At 41.8% G+C, this 25,951-nt stretch overlaps 2 protein-coding genes across 2 annotated transcripts; both read left to right on the plus strand.

The window, feature by feature from the left end:
* Positions 1–2,498: 2,498 nt before the first annotated feature.
* Positions 2,499–16,203, plus strand: FBXO3 (F-box protein 3). The gene is made up of 11 exons (XM_017826783.1): positions 2,499–2,647; positions 5,279–5,368; positions 6,145–6,308; positions 7,873–7,987; positions 9,510–9,714; positions 10,443–10,488; positions 11,929–12,013; positions 12,847–12,969; positions 13,367–13,482; positions 13,870–14,060; positions 15,072–16,203. Exons 1-10 carry the CDS (start codon positions 2,538–2,540, stop codon positions 14,055–14,057), a joined length of 1,242 nt encoding a protein of 413 aa, XP_017682272.1. The 5' UTR covers positions 2,499–2,537; the 3' UTR covers positions 14,058–14,060; positions 15,072–16,203.
* A 1,734-nt stretch (positions 16,204–17,937) lies between these two features.
* CD59 (CD59 molecule) lies at positions 17,938–25,818 on the plus strand. The gene is made up of 5 exons (XM_017826704.1): positions 17,938–18,001; positions 19,016–19,233; positions 22,029–22,101; positions 22,775–22,876; positions 24,273–25,818. The coding sequence occupies exons 1-5, from the start codon at positions 17,938–17,940 to the stop codon at positions 24,464–24,466; spliced, it is 651 nt and encodes a 216-aa protein (XP_017682193.1). The 3' UTR covers positions 24,467–25,818.
* The last annotated feature ends 133 nt before the right edge of the window (positions 25,819–25,951 follow it).

Here is a 25,951-nt window from a genome sequence, read left to right on the forward strand (position 1 = left end):
ACCATTCCCTGCCCAAAAACCTTAGCACATTAGTTGAATTTCAAGAGACACTCAGCACCCGGTGGTGAAGATCCCTAGTGTTTAATTTCACTAGGTTTTCTATAAGTAAAAATAAATGAAGGATACTAAAAGCCTCATCATCCTTCAAAGATTAAACATGGGATGCACGAAGCAATCTGAGAAATTTTCAGCCTGAGGAGCACCTCTGATCTATTTGGCCATTTGAGCTCTATGACTGGTGATAATGGAAGAAAAATTAGGCTCCAATTATTAAAGTGGAAAAGAACCTTTATGTCTAGAGTGAGCTGGAAAAATTCCACGATAACTTACTGGTGTCACTTTGTGCAGCTGTCAGTTACTTAATGGAGAATGCAAAGGCTGATGTGGGTACAAGATCAAAATACGGCAATTTTAAGTGATTTTATATTTGCTTTTGGTTTTGTGGGTTTTGGTTGGTTGGTTGTTTTTCGTGAATTTTTTCTTCTGCCTCAGGAACGGGTATTTCTCTTTTACTATGTATTTTTCACATTTGTTAGGAGATCCTTTAGGAAAGTAAAATGCTAAACCCTTGACTAACACCTCAGATCTATGCAAGTACTAGAAGCAAAACTCTCCAGGCTTTGGATCAATGTTTTGGCAAAACCTGATGGAGATAAAGAATTATAGACCTTCTCTTGGCTCTGCATTGTTAGATCTTCATGGACCACAAGCCCAAGGACAAACACAAGTAAAAGCATTTTAGTAACATTTTAATCATGCATTAGAAACAATTCTTTCTCTCAAATCAGAACAAGCTCACTAAAAGTGAGGGATATAAAAAGAATAGCTTCTATTTTTGCTGCAGCTGTTGCATATCATGTGATTTGTTTCATATAAAATGTGATCCATATATACCCTTAAGATGCAACATGGTTTTTTTTATTTGAAGCCATTCCCTCTTGTCCTGTCACTCCAGGCCCTCTCCAGCTTTCTTGGAGCCCCTTTAGGCACTGGAAGGGGTTCTTAAGTTCTCCTGGATGCACAACCCCAACACTTCCTATTAATTCCCACCCCTTTGGTAAACAGAAAACTTCAAAGCAATGGCAAACAGTCAGCTGTTGGAAGCAGGAAGTTCCCCCTCATCTTTCAGGGATCTCCATGGTCTGATCCTACAAGAATATATCCACATGAAAATTCAGTGGTCCAAGTACTCCACTGAACACAGGTAATTTTTTCTGTTTCAGGAAAGCAAATTAAGACACTTGATCTCTTAATATTCATTAGAAGGAAAGCACAGCTTTGTGTGCATCTGTTAAGCCCCAGACTGGCAAGCTGAGCTCCTGCCAGTACCCAAACCACAAGAGCCAGACACCATCTGGGATGCTCGAGGATATGGAGACACCTGCCTAGGGTTCACAGATTGGCACAGTCAGCAAGGGCTGAGCAGCACCAGAGACCACCAAAACCCTGGTGGTCTGAGCTCCCCACAATGCTGGGGCTCTGTCTGAGTCAAGCATCTCTACAGGACAAAGTTCAACAAAGGCAAGGTCCTACATTGGGTCGTGGCAATCCCAGACACACAGGTTGGGCTGAGAAGGGATTGAGAGCAGCCCTGCGGAGAAGGACTTGGGGGTTATGGCTGATGAAAAACTCAGCATGAGCTAGCAGTGTGTGCTCACAGCTTGGAATGCCAGTGGCATCCTGGGCTCCACCCAAAGGCCAAAGAAGAAAGTTTTCCCCCTTTGCTCTGCTCTCGTGAGATCTGACCTGGAGAATATTGTCCAGTTCTGGTGTCCCCAACATAAGAAGGACATAGAACTATTCGATTGAGTTCAGGGGAACGCCATGGAGTTGATAAGAGGGCTGGAGCACTTTTCCTACAGAGACGGGCTGAGAAAGTTTGGGATATTCAGCCTGGAGAAGTTTGCGTAGAGATCTCAGAGCAACCTTTCAGTATCTGAAGGGGACCTACAGACAAGCCAGGGACGGACTCTTTGTGAGGAACTGTAGTGATAGGACAAGGAGTAATGGGCACAGAATGAAAGAGTGAAAATTTAGGTTACATATTAGGATGAAATTCTTCCCTGTGAGGGTGGTGAGACACTGGCACAGGCTGCCCAGAGAAGCTGTGGATACCTCAACCCTATCAGTGTTCAAACCCAGGCTGGACAGAGCTTGGAGCAATCTGGTCTCGTGGAAGGTGTCCCCTGCCCATAGCAGAGGACAAGATGATCTTTAAAGTCCTTTCCAACCCCTTATAACGCTCTATGATTTTATGACATGTTTAACCACTGAGGCGGCACGGGGGCTGGAGGCGGCCAACCTCCGCTGCTCGGCGGGGGTTGCACCGGGGCAGCGTGCGGGACCCTGCCCGCCTCAAAGCTCCGCAGCCCGGTCGGATGCCTTTAATCCCGCCGGGGCTGAGGGCTGGGGGCTGAGTTCTGAGGGCTGAGGCTGCTGCGGGTGAGGGTGAAGCCCCGCCGCGCCCAGGGGGCGCTGCCTGGGCCGTGCCGCGCGAGCGCCGCGATGGGCGGTGCGTCCCCGGGACGTCTCTCAAGATGGCGGCGCCCCCAGACATGGAGCCGCCCGCAGCCCTGAGCCTGGAGCTGCTCCCAACCGACCCGCTGCTCCTCATCCTCAGCTTCCTCGACTACCGGGATCTGGTGAGGTACGGGCGGCTCGCGGGGCTGGCACGGGCACGGCGCTCCCGAGGCTGGGTGGGAAAAGGGTTTGGCTTCCTGCGGCGGACACGGCCTGAGCACCCCTTCCCTTCCAGCAGCTACGGGCTTTCCCCCGTTTTTTCCTTTTTTTTCCTTTTTTTTTTTTTTAACAAATTGAGATGTTCCCTTTTACTGAGAGGGTGGTAAGACGCTGGCACAGGTTGCCCAGAGAAGCTGTGGCTGCCCCATCCGTGGAAGTGTTCCAGGCCAGGTTGGACGGGGCTTAGAGCAACCTGGACTAGTGGAAGATGTCCCTGCCCATGGCAGGGTTGGAATTCAACAGTCTTTAAGGTCCCTTCCAACCCAAACCATTCTGCGATTCTGCTTTTATCTCCCCCATTATATGTTGGCTCTTTTTGTACCTAAGCGAACCAATAACTGAATTTGGGAAATCAGTAATTTTTTCTCCTAAAACTCTTGTGTATCCATGGGCAGACAAAGGGCGGTCTTGCTGCCAGTAAATATATTCCATCATGCGAATGAGCTTCTGTTTGAAGGAAGACCAAATGAAATTAATCGGGTGACTTTTCAGGGAAGGAAAGTTGCAGGTGCTTCTTGGAAGATTTGTGACTCAGTAAAGATGAGTGTGGTTTTAGGTAAAACCTCACCAGTGAACTGCAGGCTCTGGCAGTGATTGAAATCACTGTTCAGTCAAGGAGGGAAGAATAATTATGAATAAAATAGAATATTGCCCAAATATGGGGGTTTGGTTTGGGTTTTTTTCCCCCTCAAAAATATTAGTCAAGAATGATAAAGACATCAGGGAGAACAAAAAAAGAGATTAAGTGTAACAAAAACTCTTAACAGTTGTTATAGATGGTCTGGTTGTAGTTGCTGATGGTGTAGTAAAGGCACTACAGTTTTTGTAATGTATTTAAGAAAATAAGATGGGTTTTGCTGTGCAAAGATAGCTAAATACTGTGTAGATGTCTTATTTATAAGGTCAGTAATGGCAGTTTTGCGGAACTGGCTGTTTGTAACACTCAAAGTGTTAATTGAGGAACTCTCTAGGTTGTTTATATTTACTTAAGTGACATATATACTGTAAGCATTACAAACACTACAGTTTCCCTCTATTCCACCAGCTGGTAAATCTAGTGGTGGCCCTTAAATATTTGCTCACTTCTCAGCTTTTGCATTGTTTATGTAATTAGTGAGAATGGCTTTAATTGCACTTTTATCACATTTTAAGCCACGTGATCCTGTGATGCCTCAGTAGCTTCTTTCCTTCCAGAAATTACAGGTTTGATTGAAAAACACCAACACAACAGATTTCTGCAAGGGCTTTGACTTTGGGATATTTCTGTTCCCCACAGCCCATATATAATATAAATATAATAATAAAACATGTAAATATAAAAAATCCCTGTGTCATAAATGAAGTTCTTACATATCCAGATGTCAGGGGTTGAAGTGAATGTGTTTGTGTCGTTGCAGATGCAAAGGGTAATTTCAGTACATGCAGGAGAATCACTTTGATGAGGTTGATTTTGAAATACAATTACAATTCCAGTTTAAACAGCTTACAGTGGATATGAGGGAGGAAAAAAGATGTCTTGAACAGCTAGTATGAATAATTCTGTATTCTTAGTGCAAGATACTTTGACCAGCTGTGGACTTTGGCTGATTTTACTTATAAAAGACAAGATTGAGAATCATCTTTATCTCATTATCTAACTATGTCTTTCTTAATTACCAGTTTCTGTTCTACAGGGACAAACCCCCAAAAAGTAGTAACTGAAAACTTAAGTTTGGTAACCACATTTGCGGTATTTAGATGTTAATCACAGCCATTCACACACATTAACTGTTAGAACAAGCTACCAGAGGAAGTGATATTTCCACATCTAAACTGGTGGTATCTTTTGGGGAGATTCTTCAAAATTTAGCTGATAATTCAGCTCATATTCATCAAGCCAGGATCAACTTAAATGATTTCTGAGGGCTGTTTTAGACCTACATACTACAGGGTTTTTAATATTTCATTTGCAGTAGTGCTTTGTAGTGCAGGATGTGATTCTTTTAACTTTCTGAAGCAGCAATGCAATGGCAATAGCTGATATCTGGTTTTCATTAGGGTGACCTTGCAGTATTTATTTCCATGTTATCATCATTTGTATTTTTCCTGTGTCTGTCTTTTTTTTCTGGTCATGAAGTTTGTTGTTTAAACAACTCTAAATGGAAAATAGCTTTGTAACATTCCAACTGTATAGTTTCTGTGGCTTACTGTGGAAAAGATTAGGTAGAGCCTGACAGTCCAGGTAAGAAAAAGATTTAAATCATAGCCAGCCAGTGCTACTGGATTGCTTGCCACTGGAGGAGTGGAGTCATGCTGGAATCCTTCAAGCAGTGTTTGTACTGGTGTAGGTCTACAGGATGACCTGCTTTACTAAATCACTTTGTAGAAAAGTAGTTCATGACTTACACAGCTCTACTGAAGACTTTTAATCATTGTAAGCACAGCTCTAAAAGGCCAGCTAGCTAACTTTCAAACTCTGCATTTATTTCACTGCTCAGTGGTTATCCCTGTTTGTTTTGCTGCTCTTCTGCAATCAAATGTAATGATTTTATATTTATAGTTGCTGCTATTTAAATCGAAGACTGAATCAGCTGTCAAGCCATGATCCATTGTGGAAAAGACACTGCAAGAAATACTGGCTTATTTCAGAGTAAGTAGGGTTGTTTAAAGCCTTTTTTTCTCTAAAAATGAATTTCTAAGACATGATAAATTATGTAAAAAAGCTTCATGAACATGTGAGGGTTAAAAAGTTTTATGAGTGGATAGAGAAGAGTTGATGTGGAGACTTCTCAATTGTTACATTTTTATTTAGGTGTGTGAAGGTGTGCTAAATTTTGTAGCTTCAGCATTGGAGTGAGGAGTTGAAATATATCCTATCAGAGAGATGCAAGGGCTGCAACAATTTGGAGGCAAACATCCTCTGTCAGATGTTAGTCAGCACTTTTTTGACAGCCTGTCTTCCCATAGCCTGTGAGGAAAACAGAATATACAGGAATTCCCTAAGAATGTGCACTGATCTGAAAGTCACCGAGTTCTCATTTAACTCTCTGGTTTGCTCCTTAATCCTTCTTAGTGAGTGAATAAAGGAGTTTGTGACTAATGCAGTAGATAAAAGCGTGTGTGTAAAATGTGCTGTGAATTAGCTATTCACCAGTTCAAGAATTCACTATTATACCGAATCTGTTTAAAAGACACTCTGTGTAAAGGAGCATTGTTTCCAAATTTTCCCCTAAGTACCCCAAATGTTTCCTAATTTGGTTCCAGCTTGCTGTTTGAATAGATGCTGGAATTGAGTTTGTGTAGCTTCACATAGCACAAAGTGTTCCTGGGTTAATATTCCTGCCAAATAACAAATCCCAACTCCTTGAGTTTAGAACACGAGCTTTTCAGGCTAGTATTGAACTTATTTCCTTTGTGTCCACTTAGAGAGGAGAAAAGCCGACGGAATGAGAGCTGGAAATCCATCTTCATCAGCACCTATTCCGACCTGGGGAGGTACATCCGCTACTATGCCACCCTGAAAAAGGCCTGGGATGACCTGGTGAAATACCTGGGACAGTGGTGTCCCCGCATGATCGGCTCTTTGAAAGGTACTGTCACACCTGCCTGGCTCACCCAGCTTTGTCTTTGGTTGACTGATTTTTTTGTTTGTTTGTTAATATTTTTTAGTGTAGTAATCCCATTACTCCCAATATTACTCTGATTTTATGCGTGAGGTTTTCTTAAGACCTAATTAAAACACAGTCACGCGAAAACAGGCATTTTAATCTGAAGCCAAACAAAAAGGAAGTTGTGGGGTTTTTTTCCCTGTGGTCAAACAATTGGTTTTCCCTTTTTTTTTTTTACCACTTAAGATTCTATTTTCAATTTCAGTTTGTGTTTTAAGACTTGAAATACATCCAGTGTTCTGGCTCATGAATCTTACACAGCTACAGTTGAGTTTGAGCTTTTCTGGTATAGGGACATAAAAGACATTTAAATTTTCAACTACTCGGTTTTCTGTATGAAGTTGACTTTTAGCCCAAGATGTTTGATATAACCTGATCTGAGAAATTAAAAGACAAATGATCTCTTTCCTACTTAAATCTTGAATTTTCTTGCCTTGCTGGATAGTGCTGGATTCCTAAGTTTTGCTAAGTATTTGTGAGAATAGAATATGGTTAGAACTTAATGTTTTCTTTACATTTTTGTGGAGGTGTAGCTTGAGGCTTCACTCAGGTATTCAGAACCTCTGAATTGTCAGTCAGATATTTGGTTACTAAAATAGAAAGTTGGGGGTGTTGAACAGATTTTACCACAGTTTTACTTCCAAAATCCCTCGTAAGCAGTTAGTGCAATGAAGCTTCTCTTTGTCTACAGAAAGTCAAAAATAAATTAAAATTATCAATTTCCACACTTGTAGAGCAGTGGCAGGTTTTAGATAAGAGCTTTGTAGATAAACCTTTTAGATAAAATCTTTTTAATACCCTTTGTAAGTGATATTGTTTCAAACCTTTTTAATACCTTTTGTAAGGGATATTGTTTCAATGAATTGTTAAATTATGTCCTATAAATGAAACAGATAATGAATACAAAAAGGGTTTCAAAAGATTGCCAAACAAACCTTGATTGGAACAGACCATACAGGCCACCCAGTTGAATTTTGCTAGAAGTGAGGGTGTGGAAACCTGCATGTGGAGGTGTAAGAATAGTTACTCTCCTCCCCTTTCTGTTGTTGATATGAAAATCCCCTTGTTAAAACCCATTTATTTCTTCAAATTCCAGGTGAATGGTGGCTGCAGCCAACATATCTGTGTTACTGATTGAACTGGAAACTGAGAGAGAATGATAAAAGAGTAAAATCAATATTGCCTGAAAGTTGTAACTGGGACTCAGCTCATGACAAATTCTGGGGAAAAGGTTGATTTCACTTGATAAATAGTTTGTGCTGAAGTCAGGCCTGTTGAGGTTTCACTGGCTGGAGATTGGTGCTGTCTTAAATAATCAGTTCATGTCATCATCTCCTTCCAAATTTGTCATATTCATTCTGTGCCACCCAGCACACAGTAAAAGTCACCAGATACTGACTTGAGTCTGTGTTCTTTTGATCAAGGCATTTACAAATTCCATGCTTTGTGTTGGAAATACTTGAAATAGCATTTCTTTTGTCCCCAGAGAGTGTGAGGGAGGAAGACCTGGATGCTGTGGAGGCGCAAATACGTTGCAAACTCCCGGATGATTATCGATGTTCATTCCGCATCCACAACGGGCAGAAGTTGGTTGTGCCTGGGTAAGGAGAGAAAACTACTCACCAAGTTATTAATTCCTATTGTATTTCTTGGACACCTTATTTATTAATGATGTAAAATGTCTCCTGAACAGGATAAATGAAGCATTTAAATGGATTGACACTGAGTCACCACTTGAGTGACACTTCTAGAAATGGCTGCCTTCTAATCTTGGAAGTAATTGAAAACACAGGATAGATTTCTAATTGCTCCAATTACTCTTAAACTTCCCTGTTTCCTAGTGAAAACCTTTTTGATTTTTTGCAGTAACTCAAACTTCCAGCTGTTATGCTTTTAATCATCCCACTGCAAGTTGCTTCCCTGAAGTTTTGCTTTGTTTTACAGAAGTAAATTAGCCTCTTGCACTCCTCAGACTTCATTCTTTAATACCTTTCTTTTTCTTGAAAATGGTTAGGGAATAACTTTCAAATCAGTCATATTAAGTAGAATGAAAATGTCAGTTCTGCAAATTAAGTTTTCTCAGTAGATTTTGCAATTTTATGCAGTTTCAGCATAAATCAGAAATGGAAGCAATTGTCATTGTCAGGTGCTCCAGGTTTCTGTGTTTGGATGTTGGCAGAATGTGCTAATTCCAGGCATGACTTTGTAAGGAGAAAGAGGAATGGAACCTGTTGCCCAAGATGGGATCAGCCTATGGCACACTGACATGTGGCAGCTTGCACCTGAGTCACTGCTTTCATAACACCACTGAAAGCTCAGCATCTGCAGGAGTTTGCATCTAATTTGCCTTTCCCTGGTGTTCTCAGCAGGGAGTGTGGGTGTGGATCTATACACTGCAGACCTGTGTACTCTTCCTTTGCCAAGTGCACTGCCCTTGGGAGTTATCAGTTTGATCATGTTACCTTTTTTGATCATTCTTACATTGAGTGTATGTTGCTTGGGTTTTTTATTTTCACCCTGGCTCTCATCTAGCCCAACACTCCTATCAACATTAACCTTAGCTTCCAATGCTCACCTCCGTTCCTAATCTCTACACCTTTCCGATTAGCACTACTTTTTTCCAAATGCTTATTTTCGTCTTTTATATATGAGAAGAGAGACTGCTTTTACTGCTTCAACATCACTTTCTTACTGTCAAAACCAAATAAAAAATCCCATCCCTTGCTGTGATGCTTACACAAAGCTAGTTAAAAATTAGACAGTTGATGACCTTGCTATATCATGTTGATGAATCTTGTCTCATTCCTGCCTCGTATGTCTGTTTATTTGTGTCTGCATGCCTTAGTTTTATACTGAAATTATAATCTCTCCGACTCAGTGGTTATTTTGCTTCTCAACCTTTTCCCTGAAGCACAGACCACCTTGCTCAGTGTAATCTTGATCACTGACTGTCCCTGTAGCAGCTTGGTATTGTTTATTCCATGGAAACATTGTGGATGCTTTGATAGTATTGACATGAACTTGTACAAAACTGGAGATACAGATCGCTGGCTATTATTATATTTCCCAGAAGATCACAACTTTGCCTTGTGGATTTATCTTTCCTGTTTTTGCTGTTTCCAGTCTGATGGGGAGCATGGCCCTGTCCAACCACTACCGCTCCGAGGATCTGCTGGACATCGACACAGCAGCTGGAGGGTTCCAGCAGAGGCTGGGGCTGAAGCAGTGCCTGCCCCTCACCTTCTGCATCCACACTGGCCTGAGCCAGTACATGGCCCTGGAGAAGGTGGAGGGACGGAATAAATACGAGATCTTCTACCAGTGCCCAGTAAGGAACATATGATTATACTTGCCAATGTACTTTGCTGATGATTGATGGTGCCCCTTTGCATATTATTGGGTGTCTGAAATATTTTATGTAGCAGAAAGTGAACACTAAGAGATGATTATTAGTTTGCCCAAGTTACCATCTGATTATCATTGACATAAAGTTGTTAATGGCTATAGAAATTTCTATAGGTCATGACAGTGGACAAGATTCATTCTTATTGGAAGGTATCAATTTAATTTGCTCAGTTTATGGCAGGTGTGTGTATATATATGTGCACACTCCCTGTTTCTGTTAGGGAGAAAAGACCTGGTGGCTTCCCTTCCACCATCCATTCACCTGAAAAAACAGTGGGATGTGTAAAGGATGGTTCTTATAAAAAAGATGGGGATCTTCATCCTGCTGTCGAGTTTGTGGCAGTTTGTTTTCAAAGCAGGTAGCAATGACATTTCTAGGGATTGTTTGATAATGGATCACTTGAAGAATGTTAAGATTCTCCTTTGTATTATGCCAGGTATTTAAACCTTCTGGTGCAGCTTGGGAACTTGGAACGTTCCTCAAACACTTCTATTTTGGTTCATCTGTGGACAGCCCTGCTGTGTTAAGCAGCCAGATTTAGGTTTAGTGAATATTGGGAAAGTGTTCCCATTGTTATATTTCAAGTGTTGAATTTGAACCTTGTAAGTCCAATGCTCTCTTTCTAATACACCTTAAACTTTCCCTTTTAGGACCAAATGGCTCGAAATCCATCTGCTATTGTTATGTTCATTACAGGTAACAATTGAGAAAAAATATTTTCTATTAAAACTTGCCCTTCTGTGTGCCTTTGGTACGAATCAGTCACTTTCTAACCTGTCTAACAAGGTGAGCAAAACCTCTGTTAGCTGTCATGGGGTGACGTCAGCGCTTATTAAATACAACACCCAAGTGGACAGAAAGATTTTATTTTCTTTTGTTTTTCCCCAGTAGTTTCTGCAACCATGTGAGAGGTTGAAAAAGTCTGGTATTTGTGGTTATGTCAAATTTAATTCCTTTCAGTGGCAAAGAAGACATGTAACAAGTGTCACCAAAATTAATACTAAAATGTAGCCTCTCACATTTCTTATTACTGTGAGAAGCCACACTGGGCAATGCTATACCTTGGGTAGAAGGTAGTCAAACTCTTAGCCACGTCAATTTGAGGAAACCTTTTTAGGTGTTGCTGCTTGTGGGATGGTCCAATTTACTTCAGAGTATTCCACTAGGCTGGAAGGGTTAATCTTGGCTTACCACAGGGTGGAGGAGAAGCTTCACACACAGCATTTCTCTTGAAGGTGGCAGGTAAATTGATCCAATTTCTCCATCTGGAGTTACTTTACACAAGGTTTGCATTTTGTAGGTTAGTGGTAGAAAGGAGGATAATAGACATGGAGTCCCTTAGACTTCCAAAAGGGCAAAGGACAGCACACAGAGCTCGTGCTCAAAGGAAGAAGTGGTAAGTACACTTAATCTAATAGGAGTGGGAGCACTTAATAACACATCAGTGAAGGTGAGGATAATCATTTCTCAGTATTTCAGCTTAAATCCAGTTTTGAGTCACAAATATTGACAAACAGTTGAACTCTTCTACAGAGCTCTGTATTGCAATGCTTGGAAGATTTATGGCTGAGAAATTCTGTGTATGAAACACTGAGAGTTAAATGTGACATCTTGAGTGTCTGCTTAGCAATCAGGCTGTTCCAAAAGAATGGCTGTGGGTGTATGAGAAGCTGTTCTCAGACAATGGCTCCAATTGTATGAAAATCCCAGGCTCTTTGGAATGACACACAGCCTTAGTCTTCTGGGATTGTAGCAGGAATGTGGAGGGTGTCGGACTTATCACTCTTTTTAAGGAGAGGAAATTCTGCACCTTGCTGGCATGGTTTTTAGAAACTATTCATATGGAAACCAAATAGTGAGACCATGTTCATAATGTGAAAGTATTATAGTTAAGGGATTCTTTGTTGACTGTGTGATTTCTGGAGTATGCACTCTTAACTCCTAATTCTTGATTGGTTCCTGCAAATTCTCCTTGTTGGTAGGATGAACTGGAATATTGACTGACTCATCTAAGGAAGTGAGAGTTTGTTATAAAAATATTCAAAGCTTTAAACTTTTTCCTTGAGGTATTTACTGTAACGTGCTCGGTGGTACATTTGCCTGTCCTTATGAATGCTTTTTTTCTTTGGTGTGTAGGTACATCCTACTTGGAATGGTTTACATCCTATGTAAACAAAGTTGTAACTGGAGGTTATCCCATCATCAGAGACCAGATTTTCAGGTATCGTGACTGGCATTTATAACCTCAGTGCAAGGTTTTGATGCTGCTTCTAGAATTCTGACCTCTTTCCAAGTAGTTTTTGGTATCTGAGACAAAAGCTGATGGTGAAGAGAGGAAAAAGCACATGAAACTTCCTGAAAATAAAGCTGTAAAACAGCATCCTCATTTTTTTAACCAGAAGTTTCAGAGCTAATAACTTTGCATTAATGGGACCAGAATTTTGCATTATAGGTGATCTGAAGTTTAGTGAACAAGATATTTATTCTGTGTGCCATGAGTGTGTTGCTGTTACAGGACTGTTCTGAGTTATTAAAAAAACCAATTGTTTCAGCAAATTGGTCTTAAAATGACACTTGAGTATGCAATAAACAGGACTTGATCTGGTGTTTGAATCTTCTTGCACTTGCAGTTCTTCTAAATACAATCAAGAACCTTAATTCTATCTAACTGGGATGCTGTAGAACCAAGTTCTTGATCTGTAAATTAATTTGCTGTTAGAATTTCTAGGTTTTATTCTTTGAATAGCAGAATGACACAACCTTATTAAACAAGTGTGTTTTCATTGACTTCAGATCAAACAATGCACCTAACTTGGTTCAAGTGTTAATGGAGTTCCAAAGAGAGGCACAGCTTCTTAGGTGATGAGGAATTACACGTCATGAAGACACTGCACATGCCCATCCTTTATTTTACTGCTTAATGAAAGGTTAAAAATTACATTTAACTTAGCATCACAGTGTTCTTATTAGTAATTAACTAATTGCTTTCCATGTCTGTTTTTCTGTATTGAATATGCAGAGCTGTTTGCAGAGTTAATGTTTTTCTCTCTGTAGGTATGTGCATGATAAAGAATGTGTTGCTACCACAGAAGATATTACTGTGTCTGTGTCCACCTCTTTTCTGCCTGAACTCAGTTCTGTACATCCACCACATTATTTCTTCACTTACAGAATCAGGTAAAAATTGAATAAAATTGAATTATTTCTTTTAACACAGGATAGATCTATGGAATCTCCAAAGCATCAGTTGTTGCAAATTTATGTCCAGCATTCAAAACAGTTCTGAAATGAATAGGATGTGCCCAACATGCTGTACTTTAATATAAAACACACTAAATTATTACCTGGTCAGGTGGTAAGGGGAAAGAAATTACAAGCAGCTCTTGTGATTTAGAAAGGGGTAAATAACAGAGTGAAGCAGGGGCATGGAGATGTATCCTGCCAACTGAGTCAGGTTACTTTACCTTAATGGTTGTTTTTTTTTCCCAGCTTACTTTGAGATCCCAAGGGCACTTAGAGAATTTCTGAAGTGTATGAAAGTAGTTTTGTAACCATTGTGTCCTTTGGCTTCTAGAATTGAAATGTCCAAAGATGCTCTTCCTGAGAAGACGTGTCAGCTGGACAGTCGATACTGGAGAATAACAAATGCCAAAGGTGATGTAGACGAAGTCCAAGGTCCTGGAGTAGTTGGTAAGTGAAAGATTGCTTTTCCTAACCTAATAGAGAGAATATTTAATGTATTTATTATGAAAATTCTGTTATTAGTTGTTGGTCAGGGTAGTAGTTTTATGGTTTGTATCAAAATCATTTTGTTGCTTGAGAGAAAAAGATATGCTTCCATCTGTTTTGGCTTTAAAGTTGGTTTGTAAGGGATATCTGAACATCCTGCTACTTAACTGCTCTTCAGACAGTTTGGGGTTTTTTTGAATATCAATAATTGCTGAAAGTCATTTATGCATCCCCTGGAATATAAAATGAGCTGCCTGACTATGTTGTGGAGTGCAAGTGCTTTAGCAAACTGCTAAACTGTAGTTCTACTTCAGTCCTTACCATTTTGATTTAATGTTTTACCAACAGGGGAGTTTCCAATTATCAGTCCAGGGAGAGTCTATGAATACACCAGCTGTACTACGTTTTCCACAACATCTGGATACATGGAGGGCTATTACACCTTCCATTGCCTCTACTACAAGGACAGATTCTTTAATGTCACAATTCCCAGATTTCATATGGTGTGTCCAACATTCAAGGTGTCTACAGCATGAATGGTAAGTGGAGATGCAGTTTTCAAAACAGCTCCAAACAGACCATGAATGATATTTCAGATATTTTGCCTACAAAGATGATATTGCAGGAGCTGTTTGGATTTCAGAGTTCTTTAAGAGGTTCTTTCTTGAAAGGCTCTTTGAAGTGTGGTCTGTATGACCACGCTCATCTGTTTTAGCTTTAATAACATGTCTGCTTTTTTCAGACAAGTTCCAGTTAATGGCAGTTTAAAAGCTGTACAGTCTGTGTGATGTTCATTAGTTCTTGCTGAAAGTGCATTTCATAAAGTAACTTTGCAAATCACCAAGATGATTCACTTGCTGTTAATTGTAATGTAATTTTAGTTTGGAGATTGCAAGTTAATTGTATCATTTCTCCCTTTTCTTTGGCACATTTAGAGAAGAATCCTTGATGTATTTTATTCCTAGTTTTTGTGCAAGCACTGAGTCTTTCCTCAGGGGTAGGCATTGTGCACTTTCTCAGGTTTATCCCAGGATTTGAGACACTCATTCCCTGTGGCTCTAACAGGAGGTGCCAGCAGATGTCGTGCTTCTAACAGGAAGTGACATCTCTTAACTCTTGCTCACAGTTTTGGGAGCTGAAACCTCCTTCCCTTCAGCTGACTGTAAAAATAATTTGCTGTTCTCTGTTGCTTTACCTCTGTTTTAAAGGTAGCAGTGATCCTTTTGTTTTTAAATAAATAAAAGACAACCTAAGCCACCAAGAAAATAAATAGAGCTGAGATACTGAATTGGGGCTTACATAGTGGTAGGTATGGAATGATGAAACCTAATGGAGATTTACTGAGTTAAAGGTCAAGTAACTTGGTAAAATGATCTCTTTGGCAAATTAAACTCAGTAATTGTAAGGAGCTGGTTTCAGGACGTGGATCTCAATGTTTGCTTCAGTTCATCGACATGATAATGCAGATCAGATTTTTCTAGGCAGTTGTTGGTGCTTTCTTATAACTGAAGAGGAGGTTTTAATTAAACCATGGGTGTGTTTTGTATTAGGAAACAAATCCTAATGAGCCTGCAGTGGATGAAGACGAAGATTCCACAGCCACAGATGACACTAAAGATCGACCCAGGGTGTTGGACATTCCTGAGCCCTCTGGGTGCTGCCCACATCGTTCCTGATGGGATTTCTCCCAGACTGTTTCTGGAAAGCTTCTGGAGCTGAACTCTTTGGGGCTAGTGCATAAGAATATTTCTGACAATTGTAAATGAACTCTCTGTTGCACATCAGGGCAACTAGCATGAATGTTGGTGCCAGTTCCAAGATCCATTAGAGTATAACTTTTTTTTTCCCTGGTTTGGAAACGGGAGTGGAGGGAGGGGACAGAGGGAGGGAAAGGAAGAGAAAGGTGTTTGGGCTTTGTCCACTTTTTTCTGAAGTGTGAAACAGCTTGATAGTCCAAGGTAATCATATCTTACATTTTTAAACTATCGCCTATTTATGATCATACTGGAAATAGGGTGTGGGGGGGTTGTTTTTGTACAAGCATTTAAAATTAGCATTTAAAATCAGCAATAGACAAGATGGCAAAAAAGGCGTATCCTATTGTCCTTGCTCATGAGTTTCTGCTCTGAATAACTAAGAATGAAATTTGCAGTTTGGTCTGTATATCCTGTTTGGGTGAGTTTAGGTGCTCTTATGCTATTTTTTCTTTTAAATCAACATAGGAATAGCAGAAAATTCTGGTCATCAAATGCATAAATTAGGAGTGAAACTGGCCTTATTTTTAGACAATCTGTTTGTCAGCTTAATTTTATGCTAAGTGACTCTGGTTGGATAATGCCTCTGGGAATGTAGTGTCCATGCATAAATCTGCCACTTGTTGACCAAGAAACTTCTCAATGACTACAAAGGATGGATTTGTAAATATATTTTGAGGTTTTTTTTCTTTATACGATGTTTGCTGTTGTCATAGGTGACCAATTTATGTTAAGTATATTTCCCTAAATCCTCTGGATTTTTGTAACTACAAAATAAAAAGAAAAAAAGAAAAAAAGAAAAGAAAAAAAAAAAGAGAGGAGCCTGACAGAACACTAGATGACTAGAAACTTTATATTTAAAGAAGTATCTGTTTGATTTATCAGTTTTACTTTGTTTCTGTTGTCATTAATAAACAATTTAACTGCCTCCTTCGCCCTCAAGGTCTACATGGGACTGTTCTTGCCAAAACTTGGGCAATAATTATGTGACAGCAGTGCTGGAGTAATTTCTTTTTGACAGGCAGAATTAGTAGCTCCTATGAGGGGAGAAAAAAATATTGTGGTTCCAGCTCAAAGTTTCCATTATTGACTAATTGCAGCTTTTTTTAACAAGTCCAGGTATTGGACTCTCCATGTGCTCAGCTTTCTGAAGTGCCACACAGCACTTCCACAAGGTAGATATTGAGTATGATCCCTACAGCAGGCATTCAGGTGGAACATCTAGAGAGGCAAAACCAACTTCTGTTGTCCCTCACAGGAGTGAGAATTGCTGGAGTGGTTCCAAAACGTTGCCATTGTGAGTATGCTCCGTATTAGCTGGGAGGGGAAGATGTGGTCTAATGCCTTTTCACAGAAATTTCATCAAGGATCAGTGAAAAAAGGTTTTAGTGGGACTAGAACTTTCTCCAGGGCTGTCAGTCTGTTGTGTCTTTTTAAGGACAAGATAACCCTCATGGTTGGAGGCCTTTCCTGGGAGGATTCCTACCAGGATTTGTATGTTCTAGTTCAGTGGAATCAGCATGAGACTCTGCACAACCCTTGGCAATTTCACTCTTTTTTTTTTTTTTTAGGGAGTGGTTCTCCTTGGGTTGTTAAAGATGAGCTGTAATAATTGCTGTCTGTGGGAGAAGTCACGATACAGGACAGTGCTGTTCTCTCAGCTGCAGTGGGGGGGTGTGAGGCCTCTGCTGGTGGCCAGGGGTGTCAGTGGAGTGAAGAGGGAAGCAGAGAAGTGACAGGTTGCTGTTACTGCTCCAAACAGTGTGTGTTTGTGACAGGGAGGTTATTTCTTTGCTCCAGGCAGCTATTTTAGCACAGGGCGTATTTGCCCGGAGCTGCCAGAAACGTTGTAGCTCTTCAGGATGTGCATTTGAGGTGGGGCTGAAGGCAGTGGCTCTCCCCACCCCACCCAAAACTGAAGGTAATGCCAGGGAGGTGTGAATCACAGAATCCCAGGATCGATGTGAAGTGAAAAAGAGCAGCCAAGACCGTTGAGGAAAACAAGGAGTTGGTGATTTTCCTCAGCACTGCTGGGCTGTCAGAATCTTCACGGAGCAGCAGGAGAGAATTTAGTGAGATCCTGCAGGTTTTGGGCAGTTGTAACACCCACCACACAGTGCATCCAGCTGCGAAATTCTTCCGTAATCAGGAATCCAAGATCCTCAACACAGGAATGTCTTTCACTTCCTTTGGCCACCATCCTGCAGGTGCAGCCTGAAGTTCTGCCACCCAGTTCAGATCTGACTCTGATACTGGTGCTCGGTTAGGACTTCACCTGGCAAGGTAAAACCAGCCCTGTTAACCCTGGCACATCCAACACAAATATGAAACTAATCTCATCCTTTTTCTGTCCATGGAAGAGCCCTACACTGACAGTCTCTTTATAACTGTAAGATTCCTTCAGCATTTTTGTGGGATTTTGCTGGTTGAATGATTTAATGGAGAGGACCTTTGACCATGATTTCCTTGCTATGACTCCATCACATGAGAGAAAAACAAGTGCAGTGCTGGACAGTTAAAAAAAAACCTCAACCAAAAGTTGCTATGCAAGTTATTCCAGGGCTAGTTTTAGTTTTTCCTGACATTGTTTAATCCCTCAGAGTTTATGCAAAGAATGTAAGATGAAAAATTCAGCTGGAGTTGGAAATACCATTTATCTGTGATGATACAGATAAATGTGTGCTCTGTTGGAGGGACTGGTGACAGATTTTGGGAAAGAAAAACAGGTAAATGTTCAGCTTTGGCTGAAGTTCCTTGTTCCCAGTCCCTCATTTAACTGAATTTATAAGGGATTTTTTCCTATCAAGTATTAATTGGGTGGATTCTCACTTAATAAATTGCACCCAATAACCCACAAGTATTTTAACCTTATATAATTTTGCTTTTATTTATGGCTTAAACAGAGGTAAAATCTTTTAGACATTTGTAAGATTGTAATCTTAGGTGACCAATAATCATTTTACCACATCAACAGAATCTAACATAACTTTTGAGTGATTTGGGGTTTGCTTTAGGTTTAGCAAATAAATTGGCAGTTTTGGTGTGGTAACAAAAATAAATCCAAGATTCCTTTTGAAATACAACTGGTAGTTTGCATGTGTTTAATATTGTACTCAAGTTGGCACTCAACTTTTTTTTTTCTAAATAGCGCTGATATAAGTCAATGTAACAAAAACCCCCTTTTGGTGTCCTCAACTACATTTCTGTTGCTCTTCTTCAGTGTTTTTCTAGGTTGTGAATGTTTAGCTCTATATTCAGCTGCCTCTGGAGGAAACTGCCTTTTTCCATTCCTGGTTTGTTCCTTTGTGTGTTCTAAAAGTCTTGTTTTCCCTAACCTATTAATTCCCACCACAAGGCCCTGGGGAGACCTTAGAGCACCTTCCAGTGCCTAAAGGGGCTCCCAGGGAGCTGAAGAGGGACTTTGGGCAAAGGCTTTGAGTGATAGGACAACGAGGAATGGGTTCCCATTGCCAGACGGTGGGTTTAGACTGAATATTGAGGAGAAATTCTTGGCTGAGAGGGTGATGAGGCCCTGGCACAGGCTGCCTAGAGAAGCTGTGGCTGCCCCATTCCTTGGAAATATTCCAGGACAGGTTGGACAGGTCTTGGAGCAACCTGGACTAGTGGAAGGTGTCGAAGTTGGAAAGAGATGACCCTTAAGGTCCCTTCCAATCCAAACCATTCTAGGGCTTGACCGCGAGTGGTGACGCACGACAGGCTTCGGGAAGAACGCGCGTGAGGGCGGCGGCCCCGCTCCCAAAAACCCTTCTCGGGCTGTGGAAGCAGCGACTGCGCAGCTACCGCCCGTTCCCGCTCCCTTGGGATCGCTTCTCCCGCCCTCGGCGCCCCGTCACCGGGAACCCGGCGCTCCGCCCCGCCCCGGGGGCGGCACAGGCGGGCCGGGCAGCGCCGCAGCCCCCGCTCCGCTCACACCGAGCGGCAGCAGGGGCCGGGGAAGGTGAGCGGCAGTGGGGCCCGGCGGGCAGCGGCGGTGTGGGGAGAGGAGTGTGGGGGGGAGGGACGGCTTTTCCCGGGAACTGCGGAGGTTTGGCTTGGCAATGTGTGTTTACGCCGTTGTTAAGGCGGTGGTGTTTTGCCCGTGGTCCGGGGCTGTCCTGAGTCACGGCGGCGGAGCGGCCGCACCGCACTGCGCTAACGCGGGGCCGGGGCGCTGCGGGCACCCCTCGAGCGGCCCCGGAGAGCCGGGGAAGGGAGCCAGGGGCACCTGCGGGGGGTTTGGGCACGGGAACGAGTGACCTGGGCAACTGCGCAGCCCGCTGCTCCCCGCAGGCGTGGGGCTCGTGGTGCTGTTCCCTGGTCCCCGCGGGAATGGGACTTTGTGGTGATGTTTCCTGGTTCCCGCAGGGACGGGGCTCATGGTGCTGTTTTCCTGGTTCCCGCAGAGATGGAGTTTGTGATCCTGTTCCTTGGTCCCCCCAGGGATGCGGTTTTTGGTCCTGCTCCCTGGTCTCCACAGGGATGGGGTTTTTGGTTCTGCTCCCTGGTCTCCACAGGGATGAGGCTTGTTGGTCCTGTTCCCTGGTCCCTGCAGGGATGGGATTTGTGGTCCTATTTTCTGGTCACCATAGAGATGGGATTTGTGGTCCTGTTCTCCCATTCTCTGGTCCCCACGGGGATAGGGTTCATGGTCCTGTTCTCTGGTCCCTGCAGGAATGGGGCTTGTGGTGCTGTTTACCCCATTCTCTGGTCCCCACCAGGATGGGGATGGGGCTCCTGGTCCTGTTCCTCTTTTCACTGGTCCCTTGCAGGGATGAGACTCATGGCCCTGTTCCCCTTCTCTGATCCCCGCAAGGATGGGGCTTGTGGTCCTTGTCCCCTGGACATCCTGCAGGAATGGGGTTTGTGGTCCTGATCCCTGGTCCCTGCAGGGATTGGGGCTCGTGGTGCTGTTCCCTTTTTCTTGCCCCTTTCTGTCGTAAATTGTGATTTATGGTGGCAGTAGCAGCAGGTTTGTCCGCCTGCCCTCTCCCAGGTGGGACTGCAGAGAAATTCTGTTTCACAACGACGCACTGAGCCTTTCATTGCAGTTGTTGTTTCTTGTCATTGAGGTGGGTTGGATGCTTGGGTTAAAAAAGCAATTTAGAAAATTCAGTCTAGGAAATGTTTTTGGCTTTATTTCTTTTAAGCCATGATGTGAATTGCTGTCTCTATATATTATTTTATTTTTTTAAGCTAAAGTTTTCCTGTTTTTAAGCTGAAGTTTTCCTCCCCGTCATTCTGGAGTACAGAAACAATTACTCATTTCACAAAAACAGACTGGTTGAATTACTACTGGCCCTGATGATTTTTATTCATTTGCCTTATATTTATTCTGGTCATGACTTGGTTTTGCTAAAAGGCGAGACTTGTTTTCCCGTGCTGACACATTGGGTGACTGAGGACTCCTGGAAGATGGAGAGATTCCCAGGGAGGTTCTGTTTGCTGTCCAGAATGGCTCTTGCTGTAACCACCAGACCAACAGCCCTTCTGCAGATTCACGTCACTGTGGGATGAGCCTGTGGCCTTGAAGGGCTTCTTTTGCAAAGTTGTTTACTCCAGAAAAATCAACTCATCTTGCACATTATGGTTATGTTTTTCTTAGTTTTCCTGCTCTGCAGTGGGTCATTCAGACAGGAAAAAAAAGGTAGTAGCCCTTTTTTTTGTTGCATTTTTTATTTTGTTAGACACAGGTTTTTTGTTGTTGTTGTTGGATGGGATTTTTTTTTTTGTCAGTAGGAAAATTAAAAAGGGTTGAGAAGCATTTAAATATTGTTTTGCTATGAAACCATCTTTTCAGTCTTCTGGGAGAAAAAAACTCCAGCCTAGCATGGTTATGGCTGCATGTAGAAATAGCTTCAAGCAGAATTAACAGGGTCAAGAGCAGTGATGTGATGATTTTATCATGTGTAAAACTTGTTTTCTGAATACCTTTAATATTCTGGGACTTTCAGTCCTTCTTGGGCTTTGAAGACAAACATAAAATCATGCCCTCCTAGCACAAGTATGGTCCCCCCTCTCCCCTCTGTGCCTGCTTGATGCCTTCTCTGAATATCCTACTCTGCAATAGCAGAGATTTTTTAGTGGGAGCTCTGATTGCAGTTCAGACTCTGTGCAGAAATCTGTCTAATAACTCCTGCTTTGGAGCTGCCTGTGTTCAAACGAAATCCTACCCTTCCCATCTCCCTGCTGCTCATGGATTGCAGCAGTCATGGAGACCTGAGCCATTGCTGCAGGCACTCGGTGGGTTATTGAATATGTCAGTCCCTCAGGGAGAGGGAGAAATTTTGGGAGAGGACAGGCAAAAGCTCCTTTAGAAAAGCCAAACCTCTTGCAACACCATGAGAGAGAAGAAAGGAGCACAGTCTGGCTCCAGGGTTATTGGGGAGTTGCTGTGAAAGAAAAAGCATTTGAGACATAAATGGCCTTTTTTTTGTTGTTGTTAGGTGCATTTGTAGCTGTGAGGAATAGGGAGACCTGTTGAATGGTGTAATCAGAAAGGAGAAATGAGACCCATCTGAGCCTGTCAGGGGTCAAATATCAATTCTCAGAATAAAAATCCCATTCTCAGAATAAAAATCCTCTCTTGGAAAGTGAAGTTATTTTTCTCTCTTGTCTCTTCCTGTTTCTCCTGGCCAATGCTTCCAGTTCCATACTGAAGTCTCGAAGTCTGGATTCCTCACTGGGGATTTTGCTAGATCCATGTGGCTTTTAAATATAATTAACATGTAACATCTCTTTATGCCTTCAAACTAGGGAGGAAGCATGACCAAGATGAACTTCATCCTGTTAACCGCCTGCATTGTTCTGGTTGCTTTTTGTAGTTTTGGTGAGTAGAAGGGAGGGACCTTCCTATGTAATGTCGTGACAGGGGCTGAGAAAGTCATGGCAAAAACGCCAGAGAAGAAAAAATAGCCTGGATTATTTCATACCACTTTAGGGAATGACAGTGACCTTTGAAGCAGAACTTAGTTTCTCTCTTAGTTTCTCATTGTCTTGGGTCAGAAGAGAGAATCAGGATGTGATGCTGCTTAAAACAGCAACAGACTGTGGTGGTTTGCTGCTGGAAGACTGGGTGATTTGGAAACCAGTTTGTTTATGAGAGAGAGATATGAAATAAAATAGGGATAGAATAAAATTGTGCTGAAAGTGTCATTGCCTGTCCTTTCCTGCCTGGAAAAGGCAGTCTTTTAAGAGCAGATAAAAGAAGCAAAAATTTAATACCTTGTTCTGCAGGCATATAATGGTGCTTTTAAAAATGACATGAGTACATGTTTCAAAATCTGCCTTTCAGAATTGCCAGTTTTGATTTGTACAACTGACATAAGCTCGATTTTAGCTGCAGTCTTGAATTTAATAATTTTAGCTTGAGTTTAATAACCAGGCATTTGTTTTGTGACAGTTAGATGCAGACAGTGATTATTATTTTTTTTTTTCGTTTTTAATACTGCTGCTGTCTCAGTGCTTGATTATTCAGTAAAGATAAACCCTTGTTTTCTTAGGTTCTACCCTAAGATGTTACCACTGCGAGAACAGCCCTTCCTTGTGCAGGTCCAACAGCACTTGCTTAACGAATGAAGATACTTGCTTGCAGATGAAATTTGGTATGTATGGTGTCCCACAGACCTAAAATAAACACAACTTGTATCAGTTTTCATCACCTGTGCATCTCTAATCTGGCCTTAGTATGCATTTCTAAGCCTCACTCAAAAGAAGGTTGCAAATCCTTTTGAAGGTCATGCTTATATCCAAGCAACTGATAATGTAATGATGATTTAGGCAGTTGATTTATAGTTGTACAAGCATATATACAGATGTCTGTATATCTAGATTTAAGAAACAAACAAACAAAGAAACAAACAAAAACCCACCCAAAGGAGCTGTTAAAAAATAGGAGACGGCGCTGACTTTAAAATACAAACTCTTTGCCCTGAATTTGTTGTGCTTTAAGAACAGATAAAGAATGTGCAGCCCACAAAATACACCTAAAGATGAAGACTCTGTTTATGAATTGTCACTACTAAAATAAATTCACTTTTCCTGAGGGTGAAGGAATCCTCACAGAATCGCAGAATGGTTTGGGTTGGAAGGGACATTTAAAGATCATCTAGTCCCACCCCCCTGCACTGAGCAGGGACATTCTCAACTAGAGCAGGTTGCTCAAAGCTCTGTCCAAGCTGGCCTTCAATGTTTCCAGGGAAGGAGCATCCACCACCCCTCTGGACAACCTCTGCCAATGTTTCACCACCCTTATGTGCTCTTCAAGCTCTATCTCCTGCATATTCTTCCCTGAAAGGGCTGTCGAGCCCTGCCACAGGCTGCCCAGGGCAGTGGTGGAGTCACCATCCCTGGGGAGATTTAAAAGCACAATTTATTGAATCCAACATCTGCATTTCTCTTGGATTGCTGGTGATAAATGCAGGAACTGATGATAAATACAGGAACTGTGGAGTAGCTCCATGGAGCGCTAACAACACCATTGCAATCACAAGCTTAATATCCCAGATCACCACTCAGCATAGCTGAGGGTGCAAGACTTAGCAAAAGGTGTCCCTTCTGCAGAGGGTGAGGGGGACAAACCCACCCACCAGTCCCTGCAATTTCATGTCTCATCCCCCAGTTATTTTCTGTGTGTTTTACACCTTATTAACCACTGTTGTGCAAAGTGCTGTGGGTGGGAGTGTGGTCAAACCTTCCCTGCCTTTGTGGGCACGTGGTAAGGGTTATTTCTTGGTAGGAGGTGAACAAAACATTTGTGGGTATCAGGTGTAAGTGAGGCTGCAGAGCTTCCACCTCACTCCACATTCATCCCCGATGCCATGGCAACACAGACCACCAGACCTCCATCCAGTTGCTGTGTTTACACCATGTCACATATTGAGCTTTGCATTTTCTCCAGTGTTTTGTGCTTCCAACACCAGGCAGTGCTTTTCTCTTTGTACCAACAATGGTATTACTGTCAAAATGATCTTAATCTGTTTAATTTATTTTTTTTCATAGGTAAATTGAGAACTTTCTCCTGCTGGAAGTTTTCCCAGTGCAAGATGAATGAAATTGCCGAATTCTTCCAGCTGGATAATTTTGAATTCTTCTGCTGCCAACACGACCTGTGCAATGAGGGGGCCATTACTGGGGTTAACAAAGCAGCCTTCAGTGTTGCCTCTGTAATGGCCATGTTATGGATGCTCCTGTAATAATCCTGATTCCTATGCTGTACTTCCAAGCTGAAATTACACAAAACCATTAACTCTTTTCTATATTGTACTTCTCACATTTTCAGTTCCTATCTGTGGGCAGAAACATTACCTTTCCATTCTGTTAAATCACTATCTCCACTCACGGGAAGGAGATGTGTGCTGTTACCACTTACTGAGGTGTTTTGATCTATCCCCATATTCATAGGGAAGAGAACTTATTAGGAAGTAGTGTTATTATGTGGAGAATTGGGGCAAACTCCAGTGGGTGGTGTGAAAGAGAAGAAACACTACAGTTTTTCTGCTGGAAACCATCATATTTTTACTATCCCATAAACTGTAATTATTGGGTGGCATTTCTGTGGGGTTTGGTTTGTTTTTCTTTGGATTTGTGCTCACCACAAGAAGTGTTGGCTCATAAGTATGACCTTGCTGCAGGCTTCTGAGGATGGAAATATTCAGTTTAAAGTAATGTAGACTCTTTGTTTCCATCACTGTAACATTTTTTTTTAAACAAGCCAATGATATAACCTTGTCAAGTACTGTTATTTTGAGAGAAAGCATCTACATTTCTTAAGCCAAAACCAAAATAATGCTGTAAGTGAAGAACACTTTTCCCTTTTTTTTTTCTTATATATATTTCTGTGAGCATGTAGACAACATGTACTGGCTTCTTTTTTTATTTTCCTCATGCGATATCCATGCCTAGGATTTTAACTGAGCATGTGCTTTGCACTGAGTATTTATTGGTATACTGAAAATTGATTATAAAATGCTAAAGAATTGAAATGGCACATCTAGTTTACTTTCCCACCTAGTTGGGTTTTGGTGAAAACAGTGACATGTAAACTTAACCTTTCAAGCTTCCACTTAAGAGTATTAAAATCTTGCAGCACTTTATTTTTTTGACTTTTATGCAACTCTATAAATGCCAATGCACAGTATAAGTGTTTTTATATAGCATGAATAGAAGCTGCTCAGTTTGGATGTATAAGAGGTCTGGAGCTGGAATAGTCCATGGTGGCCTTTGATACATCTCTGGTACCTGGGGACGCTCTTGGTCAGGTATGATGCCAAATTCTCCTTTTTCTCTTCTGGAGCTGTTGATATGTCCCTCCCAGAGTTGTGGTCCACTGCCAATGGAATATCCTCTTCTTGAGGACCCTCTGCAGGGTGCCAGTGATGCCAGTTCACCCAGGCAGGATGAGGGCGTTGCTCCATATCCTTGGTGTGCTCTGCGACGTGTCTTTTGGTTAAGCTTATCACAGCTGTGAGAGTATCCTGGGATCTGTCCTATCACTCCAAATATGGAAATCATCCTGTCTTTGATTAATAAAAATGTCAAAAAAGAATATGTGGAGTGAGCGTGTGGTGATTTATCAGCCTGGTATTTACAGTTGGATACAACTCCAGTCATTTCCACGAGAGGTGCATCCAGACTTCCCATCCAGAGACTCTCAGCAAGTTGCAGGTAGACTTCTCTCC

Source organism: Lepidothrix coronata, unplaced genomic scaffold (assembly GCF_001604755.1).
Source record: "Lepidothrix coronata isolate B3197 unplaced genomic scaffold, Lepidothrix_coronata-1.0 Scaffold130, whole genome shotgun sequence".
Classification (NCBI taxonomy): Eukaryota; Metazoa; Chordata; class Aves; order Passeriformes; family Pipridae; genus Lepidothrix; species Lepidothrix coronata.

Bases quoted from the DNA above. Each gene is read 5' to 3' on its own strand.
- CD59 (XM_017826704.1), top strand. From the start codon at position 17,938: ATGATACAGATAAATGTGTGCTCTGTTGGAGGGACTGGTGACAGATTT. The intron at 19,234-22,028 runs GTGAGCGGCAGT...CCTTCAAACTAG, and splicing joins GGCAGCAGGGGCCGGGGAAG to GGAGGAAGCATGACCAAGAT. The intron at 22,102-22,774 runs GTGAGTAGAAGG...TTGTTTTCTTAG, and splicing joins GGTTGCTTTTTGTAGTTTTG to GTTCTACCCTAAGATGTTAC.
- FBXO3 (XM_017826783.1), top strand. From the start codon at position 2,538: ATGGCGGCGCCCCCAGACATGGAGCCGCCCGCAGCCCTGAGCCTGGAG. The intron at 5,369-6,144 runs GTAAGTAGGGTT...GTGTCCACTTAG, and splicing joins AAATACTGGCTTATTTCAGA to AGAGGAGAAAAGCCGACGGA. The intron at 12,014-12,846 runs GTATCGTGACTG...TTCTCTCTGTAG, and splicing joins ATCAGAGACCAGATTTTCAG to GTATGTGCATGATAAAGAAT.